Source organism: Theropithecus gelada, chromosome 7a, assembly GCF_003255815.1.
Source record: "Theropithecus gelada isolate Dixy chromosome 7a, Tgel_1.0, whole genome shotgun sequence".
Taxonomy (NCBI): Eukaryota; Metazoa; Chordata; class Mammalia; order Primates; family Cercopithecidae; genus Theropithecus; species Theropithecus gelada.
In genome coordinates this window covers 16548252-16557696 of record NC_037674.1, presented here as the reverse complement: position 1 = coordinate 16557696, position 9445 = coordinate 16548252, and the positions used below count along the sequence as shown (strand labels likewise).

General features: G+C 44.2%; 1 protein-coding gene across 2 annotated transcripts in view; it reads left to right on the top strand.

The window, feature by feature from the left end:
• EXD1 (exonuclease 3'-5' domain containing 1) overlaps positions 1-9101 on the top strand; it is a 46893-nt gene extending 37792 nt beyond the window's left edge. For both annotated transcript variants that reach the window (XM_025390530.1, XM_025390529.1), the window contains 2 exons: positions 994-1185; positions 7224-9101. In XM_025390530.1, coding sequence (XP_025246315.1) covers positions 994-1185; positions 7224-7886 — 855 coding nt within the window. In that variant the 3' untranslated portion in view covers positions 7887-9101. The remainder of the gene's footprint in view (positions 1-993; positions 1186-7223) is intronic.
• Positions 9102-9445: the final 344 nt, after the last annotated feature.

Below are 9445 nucleotides of genomic sequence, written 5' to 3'. Positions count from 1 at the left end.
TTTTTAGTAGAGACGGGGTTTCACCATGTTAGCCAGGATGGTCTCGATCTCCTGACCTCGTGATCCACCTGTCTCGGCCTCCCAAAGTGCTGGGATTACAGGCTTGAGCCACCGCGCCCGGCCTAGTTTTTTGTGTTTTTTAGTAGAGACGGGGTTTCACCGTGTTAGCCAGGATGGTGTCAATCTCCTGACCTCGTGATCCGCCTGTCTCGGCCTCCCAAAGTGCTGGGATTACAGGCTTGAGCCACCGCGCCCGGCCCATAAGCACTTTTAAATACATTTTCTAGCTGTGACGGGGGAAATTTTTGTGAGAATTTGGATCAAGGCAATGGAACCAAAAATCACCCTAGTTATTTCTCCCAAAGTAAAGTAAATTTTCTTTAGCTTCTGACATCCTTGCATGCAAACTTAGGTCATAATTGTATTGGCTGCAGTTCTGTTCACATAATCAAGTTTGCTGCCTCTGGCTTTGAGAAGTCTTGATTGACCAACCTCTACCCTGCTCTTTCTCTGTTACGCACACACTGTTAATGTAGGAGTATGTGTGCAAAGCGTGTGTATGCTCAAAGGCTATCAATAGTGTGAAAGTAGAAGGTAATAATAGAAGAAAACAATAGTGTCTTAAATTAAGCAACACTTTAAACAGTTCTTTTCTTGAGTCTCACTCTGTCACCAGGCTGGAGTGCCGTGGGGCGATCTCATCTCACCGCAACCTCTGCCTCCTGGGTTAAAGCGATTCTCCTGTCTCAGCCTCCTGAGTAGCTGAGACTACAGGCACGCGCCACCACACCCGGCTAATTTTTGTATTTTTAGTAGAGATGGGGTTTCACCATGTTAGCCAGGATGGTCTCGATGTCTTGACCTCGTGATCCGCCCGTCTCGGCCTCCCAAAGTGCTGGGATTACAGGCGTGAGCCACTGCACCCGGCCTTAAACAATTATTTTCTTTAAAGTCTTGCTTACTATTCAGAGGAAATTGTTTTATTGTCTCCAGGAAAATCCAGAAGTGTGGTTCATCCGACCTGTGTCACCCTCTTTACTGAAAATTTTGGCCCTGGAAGCTACCTACCTGTTACCCCTTCGCTTGGCACTTCTAGATGAGATGATGTCTGACCTAACCACCCTGGTGGATGGTTACCTAAACACCTATCGTGAAGGGTCTGCAGACCGGCTTGGAGGCACCGAGGTAGGTGCAGCTGTCTGTCTTCAGGACCTCCTTTCTGCCTTCTTCTCAAGGAAGGCAGACGCAGTGACACCCTTTCTTCATAGCTGCAATAGTTTTTATGGGGCCAACTTGGTGATAAATACTCTTGAAGGGGCAACAGCTTGGGCATGATCCATCCCCTCACCTTTTTATAATATTAAATTAGGTTTCCAGGAAATATTTCTGTCTAAGAATGGGTAAGTTTAATATTTCCATGTTTATTTTTTTATTTTTATTTTATTTTATTTTATTTATTTATTTTTTTGAGACGGAGTCTCACTCTGTCACCCAGGCTGGAGTACAATGACGTGATCTCAGCTCACTGAAAACTCCACCTCTTGGGTTCCAGTGATTCTCCTGCCTCAGCCTCCTGAGTAGCTGGGATTACAGGCACCTGCCACCACGCCCAGCTAATTTTTGTATTTTTAGTAGAGGCGGGGTTTCACCATGTTGGCCAGGTTGTTCTCAAACTCCTGACCTCGTGATACGTCCACCTTGGCCTCCCAAAGTGCTGGGATTACAGGTGTGAGCTACCACGCCCAGCCAATTTTTTTGTTTTGTTTTGTTTTTGTTTTTTTTTTGAGACGAAGTCTCGCTCTGTAGCCCAGGCTGGAGTGCAGTGGCCGGATCTCAGCTCACTGCAAGCTCCGCCTCCTGGGTCCACGCCATTCTCCTGCCTCAGCCTCCCGAGTAGCTGGGACTACAGGCGCCCGCCACCTCACCCGGCTAGTTTTTTTTTGTATTTTTTAGTAGAGATGGGGTTTCACTGTGTTAGCCAGGATGGTCTCGATCTCCTGACCTCGTGATCCACCCGTCTCGGCCTCCCAAAGTGCTGGGATTACAGGCTTGAGCTACCGCGCCCGGCAACGCCCAGCCTATTTTTATTTTTTGAGATGCAGTCTCGCTCTGTCACCCAGGCTGGAATGCAGTGGTATGATCTCAGCTCACTGTAGCCTCAGCTCCTGGGTTCAAGGAATTCTCCTGCCTCAGCCTCCCAAGTAGCTGGGATTACAGGCACCTGCCACCATGCCTGGCTAATTTTTGTATTTTTAGTAGAGACGGGGTTTTACCATGTTGGCCAGGCTGGTCTTGAACTCCTGACCTTAGGTGATTAGCCTGCCTCGGCCTCCCAGAGTGCTGGGATTACAGGCATAAGCCACTGTGCCTGGCCTCCATATTTATTCTTTTTTTTTTTTTTTTTTTGAGATGGAGTCTTGCTCTGTTGCCTAGGCTGGAGTGCAGTGGCACAATCTTGGCTCACTGCAAGTTCTGCCTCCCGGGTTCAGCCACTCTCCTGTCTCAGCCTCCTGAGTAGCTGGGACTACAGGTGCCCACCACCGCGCCTGGCTAATTTTTTTTTTTTTGTATTTTTTAGTAGAGATAGGGTTTCACCGTGGGCTCAATCTCCTGACCTTGTGATCCACCCACCTCGGCCTCCCAAAGTGCTGAGATTACAGGCATGAGCCACCGTGCCCGGCCACCCATATTTATTCTTATGCAGCAGAGAGATATAAAAAAACTATAGGTCTGAGGTCAGGAGTTCGAGACCAGCCTGGCCAACATGATGAACTCCCATTTCTACTAAAAATACAAAAAATGAACCAGGTGTGGTGCCACATGCCTGTAATCCCAGCTACTCAGGAGGCTGAGGCAGGAGAACAGCTTGAACCCGGGAGGTGGAGGTTGCAGTGAGCTGAGATCACACCACTGTACTCCAGCCTGGGTGACAGAGCAAGACTCTGTCTCAAAAAAAAAAAAAAAAAAAAGAAAAGAAAAAAAAGGAAAAGCTTAAACTATTAAACTGAGAATTTCAATCATTTTTCAAGCATACTATGAATATTAACAATGACTGTCTCAAAAAAAAAAAAAGGGCCGGGGCCGGCTACAGTGGCTTACGCCTGTAATCCCAGCACTTTGGGAGGCCAAGGCTGATGATCACCTGAGGTCAAGAGTTTGAAATAAGCCTGGCAAACATGGTGAAACCCCGTCTCTACAAAAAATACAAAAATTAGCTGGGCATGGTGGCGGGCACCTGTAGTCCCAGCTACTTGGGAGACTGAGGCAGGAGAATCGTTTGAACCCAGGAGGTGGGGGCTGCAGTGAGCCGAAATTCTGCCGCTGCACTCCAGTCTGGGTGACCAGCAGAGACTCTGTCTGAAAAAGAAAAGAAAATAAATGAGAGGCAAGGGAAGGGGAGGGGAGGGGAGGGGAGGAGTGTGGAGGGAAGGAGAGGAGGAGGAAGGGAGAGAAGGGGAGGGGGAGGAAGAGGGAGAGGGAGGAAGAGAGGGGTGAGGGGAGGGGGAGGGAAAGGGAGAGGGAGGAGGAGGAGGGGAGGGAGACTATAGACCAGGATTTGGCAAACTGTAGCCTGCTGGCCAAATCTGGCCTGCAGACTGTTTTCTCCAGCTCATGAGCTAAGAACAAATTTAACATTTTTAAACGATTGTTTGAAAAAAAAAGTAGTAGAAGTAGTATATGAGACTGTGGCTCACAAAGCCTAAAATATTTGCTGTTTTGTCCTTTACAGGAAAAGTTTGCCAGTTGCCGCTATAAACCAATCTTACTTATGAATATTGATATAAAATCTTAAAATAATAGCTTTTTTTTTTCTTTGTTTTGAGATGGGGTTTCGCTCTTGTTGCCCAGGCTGGAGTGCAGTGGCATGATAGCGGCTCACTACAACCTCCGCCTCCTGGGTTCAAGCGATTCTCCTGCCTCAGCCTCCCGAGTAGCTGGGATTACAGGCATGCGCTACCACGCCTGGCTAATTTTGTATTTTTAGTAGAGACGGGGTTTCTCCATCTTGGTCAGGCTGGTCTCGAACTCCTGACCTCAGATGATCTGCCCTCCTTGGCCATCCAAGATGCTAGGATTACAGGCGTGAGCCACTGCGCCCAGCCTAATACTAGCATTTTTTATATGAACCCTATATATGTTATTATTTTTAATGTGTCACTGGATTCTAGTTGTAAGCATGGTTCAGTGTGACAAGATTCTCCATTTCAGTAGAGCCAAGAAAGTCTTATGATTATCTTATAAATTGTAATATTCTACATGCATTATTGGTCACAGTTGGAATAGATGGTAACTTTTCTAACCCAATAAAATATATACAGTCATCTCTTAGTATTTGTGGGGGATTGGTTCCAGGATCCCCCATGGATTCCAAAACCCATGATGCTCAAGTCCCTTATGTGAAATGTAAGGATGATTATATGAAACATATGGATGAGCCGGGCGTGGTGGCTCATGCCTGTAATCCCAGCACTTTGGGAGGCCAAGGCGGGCAGATACCTTGGGCACGGGAGTTTGGAAACAGACTGGCCAACATGGTGAAATCCTGTCTCTACTAATAATACAAAAATTAGCTGGGCATGGTGGTGCATGCCTGTAATCCCAGCTACTCGGGAGGCTGAGGCAGGAGAATCGCTTGAACCCAGGAGGTGGAGGTTGCAGTGAGCCAAGATTGCACCATTGTACTCCAGCATGGGCGACAAGAGCAAAACTCCGTCTCCTAAAAAAAAAAAAAGAAATGTATGGATGAAATGTATGTCCCTTATATGAAATGTAAGGATGATTTAAAGTATAGGGGAGGATATGTATAGGTTATATGGAAATGTGCAGCAGCATTTTTTCGTTTTTCACTATCATATCTTCCCCTATACTTTAAATCATTCTTAGATTACTTATAATAGCTAATACAATGTAAATGCTATGTAAATAGTTGTCATATTGCATTGTTTATGGAATAATGAAATGAAAAAACAAGTTTGTACATAATCATTTCAAATGCAGCCATCCTTTTTTTTTTTTTTTTTTTTTTTTGAGACAGAGTCTTGCTCTGTCACCCAGGCTGGAGTGCAGTGGTACAACCTGGGTCATTGCAACCTCCACCTCCTGAGTTCAAGTGATTCTCCTCCTTCAGCCTCCTGAGTAGCTGAAATTACAAGCATGTGCTACCACGCTCAGCTAATTTTTCTATTTTTAGTAGAGATGGGATTTGGCCATGTTGGTCAGGCTGGTCTGGAACTCCTGACCTCAAGTGATCCGCCCACCTCAGCCTCCCAAAGTGCTGGGATTACAGGTGTGAACCACTTTTTCCTGACTATTGCAATCTACAATTGGTTGAATCCATGGATGCAGAACCCATGGATATGGAAAGTATCTCAAGAGAGAAGACTACATATTTGTTTGAGAACACTAATATCAGGAATAGTACAAAAATTGTGACTCTCACCACTATTTTAGCATTTTTGAAGCTATTAGCCAGTGAAATTAGAAAATAAAATGTGAGCTATGAAAATCGAAAAAAGGAATCGGAATTATGACTTGCCAGTTATACAACTAAAAACTAAAAAGGAACAACTGAAAAAGACTACCACAAACAAAAAGCCAATTTATAAAGTGCCTGGGTACAAATGTAAAAATTATTAGCTTTTTGATATCCATATAAGCAGCTAAAAAAACATAATCAGAGGCCAGGTGTGGTGGCTTATGCCTATAATCCCAGCACTTTGGAAGGCTGAGGTGGGAGGATCGCTTGAGCCCAGGGGTTCAAGACCAGCCTGGCCAGCATAGTGAAACCCTGTCTCTACAAAAAAATTAAAAATTAGCCAGGCGTGGTGGCACACACCTGAAGTTCCAGCTACTCTGAGTGGCAGAGGCTGAGGTGGGAGGATTGCTTGAGCCCAGCAGGTGGAGATTGCAGTAAACCATGATCACACCACTGTACTTCAGCCTGGGTGACAGAACAAGGCCTTGTCTCAAAAAAAACCCACAAAAATTAGCAAGGTGTGGTGGCATGCACCTGTGCTTCCAGCTACTCAGGAGGCTGAGGCAAGAGGATCACTAAAGGCCAGGAGTTAGAGGTTACAGTGAGCCATGATTGCACCGTTGCACTCCAGCCTAGGCAACAGAGCAAGACCCTGTCTAAAAAAAAAAAAAAAACAACAACTCCCCCAAACCTGAAAGAGTTAACAAAATAAAAATTTGTAGGAAAATAAAAATGTAATCCAATGAAAAAAAATATATGTATATGATCAGGTAGACTATCTTTGGGAGATAATATAAGAAACTGCTCTAAGAAGATGTACCTGCTAAGGCAGCTGAGGCCAGGTTGGAAGGAAGACTGACTTTTCCTGTATAATGTTTTTACATGCGTGCATACACAAACAGACACACAACCCTATGGATTCATTCCCTTTTCAAAATATTGAAATTACTGGAAAAATGATACTACTATAATTGAAGACACCAGAGGGTGCTATATGAACACATTTGAATAGACTCTCATTTACCAATTACCATTTGGTACAACAGAAGTGATTTCAGGCCAGGCGCGGTGGCTCACGACTATAATTCCAGCATTTTGGGAGGCCAAGGCAGGCCAGCTGATCATGAGGTCAGGAGATCGAGACCATCCTGGCTAACATGGTGAAACCCCATCTCTACTAAAATACAAAATTTACCTGGACATGGCTGGGTGCAGCGGCTCACGCCTGTAATCCCAGCATTTTGGGAGGCCGAGGCAGGTGGATCACGAGGTCAGGAGATCAAGACCATCCTGGCTAATGCAGTGAAACCCCGTCTCTATTAAAAAAAAAAAAAAAAAAATTAGCTGGGCGTGGTGGCAGGCGCCTGTAGTCCCAGCTACTTGGGAGGCTGAGGCAGGAGAATGGCCTGAACCCAGGAGGCGTATCTTGCAGTGAGCCCAGATCACACCACTGCACTTCAGCCTGGGCAACAGAGGGAGACCCTGTCTCAAAAAAAAAAAAAAAAAAAAAAAATTACCTGGGCAGGGTGGCGCATGCCTCTAATCCCAGCTACTTGAGAAGCCAAGGCAGGAGAACCGCTTGAACCAGGGAATCAGAGGTTGCAGTGAGCTGAGATCACCCCACTGCACTCCAGCCTGGTGACAGAGGGACACTCTGTCTCAAAAAAAAAAAAAAAAAAAAAGTGATTTTAAGTACCAAATTCAGAAGTTTAGTTACAATAAACTTGTGTTTGCTTTCTCTTCTTAGCCTACATGTATGGAGCTGCCAGAGGAACTGCTTCAACTCAAGGACTTCCAGAAGCAGCGCAGGGAGAAAGCTGCAAGAGAATACAGGGTGAATGCACAGGGACTCCTAATAAGGACAGTGCTACAGCCAAAGAAATTAGTGATAGAGAGAGCAGGTAAAGAGGAGAAAGTCAAAGGCTTCTTATTTGGTAAAAATTTTAGGATAGCTAAAGCTCCAAGTTTTACATCTCAAGACTTTCATGGGGATGTGAATTTACTGAAAGAAGAATCTTTGAATAAACAAGCTACAAAGCCTCAGCATCTGCCTCCCATAGAGGAAGGGGAAACCAGTGAGGATTCCAGTAACAAACTCATTTGCTCTGAGTCAAAGGGGTCAGAGGACCAGAGAATAACTCAGAAAGAACACTTTAGGACACCCAAACATGAGTTGCAGGCAAGTTTATCTTTGAAAGAGGAGATAGAACAGTTATTGATGGTGGAAAACAAGGAAGATTTAAAATGCACAAAACAGGCTGTTTCAATGTCTTCCTTTTCTCAGGAAACCAGAATGTCTCCAAGTGACACCTTTTATCCTATACAAAATGCTGTGCTTTCCACACTCCCTCCTTGTCCAGCCTTGGAGAAGATCGATTCCTGGATAAATCCTTTTCTAACTCTGCCTTAGAGATGTGCAGTTTGTTCTTAAGGCCATGCAGGTGGCATATTTCCTTTGCCATCAGGGCCTTCCACAGTGCCCACGTTCCTCATGTTGTAAATGTAGTAATGCTTCAGTCACGGGAAAATTATATCCTCTTGCCTACTCCTGTGTTCCGGGTATGCAGAGAATGAGAATGAATAAGTTAAATGATGGAAGAAGTATAATTTCTGATTATGTCACTGTGTAGAAATGTTCTCAGTGACCAGAGTGCATTATTTCTCATAATTTGGGTTTAAAGGATTTGAAGAAAGGAAAAATCTTGGGCTTAGTGTCAGGAAGACGCCATCATTTTCAAATTTTGTTTTGCTTCTTGACTTGCAGATTCCTTTGAAGGGAGCTGGAAAAACTATTAATGATCCATTTTAAAAATTGGTACCTGATAATTTTACCAGTACTTTTTTTCTTTTTTATTTATTTATTGGTTTTATTTATTTATTTTTTTTACCACTCCTTGTGGAGCAGGGCTACACCATAGGCAGTGTGCCTGGAGTAGCCACTTTTTTCCTTTCTAAAATATGTTATTAACTTTATGTTTGAATGTTGTATGTTTTGTCTGTCTCTTAGGCAAATAGTTAATATTATAGGAATCAATAATTTAATTTTTGTTTTATTTATTTATTTTTTGATGGAGTCTCACTCTGTCGCCCAGGCTGGAGTGCAGTGGTATGATCTCTGCTCACTGCAACCTCCGCCTCCCGGGTTCAAGCGATTCTCCTGCCTCAGCCCCCCGAGTAGCTGGGATTACAGGTGCCCACCACCACGCCCGGCTAATTTTTGTATTTTTAGTAGAGACAGGGTTTCACCATGTTGGCCAGGCTGGTCTCGAACTCCTGACTGACCTCGTGGTCCACCCGCCTTGGCCTTCCAAATTGCTGGGATTACAGGTATGAGTCACCGTGCCCAGCCAATATCTTTATTTTAATTTGTTTTTATTTCCTTTACTTTTAGCTGGTTTTGTCCATTTTCCTAACAAAGCAGGAACCCTGGGTTTCTTTTTAGTCTGTCTGTTGTATAAACTTGAAATCTGACTCCATTCTGTTTGCCTGGAGTTAGTATACTTTCTTAGGTTGAAAGGAAGGCAGCTTGTATTGAGCCTTTTAAAGTATTGAATGCTTGCAAATTGCTCACGTTCTTTTGTGTAAAATAACCAATAAACCTGTTTTGGCATATTCTACTTAAAAAGAACAATCTCTCACTTTTCTTTATTGGGTCAGGGTGGAAAGAAATATCTGGATTTCTAGGTCCAGAGTCCAGTTTAGAAATCTGTGATTCGACTCTTACTCTTTTTGCACTTAGGAACAATGTAAGATCAGGAGCATCCTTGTCTGCACTGGTTGATTCTGAGTGCCACTGAGAGAATTGCTATGCCTTTCCAAACTCCGGAACCCAGATCTAATCTGAGTTTAAGATTAAGGCAGGCCTAAGGGCAGTCGGTTCAGCCCTGCATTGCCTTGTCTCACCTTATACTTAGTTTAGAAAGTCACTTGGGGCCAGAGTAGTTACTGGTTTATCTCTGGTGAATGCAT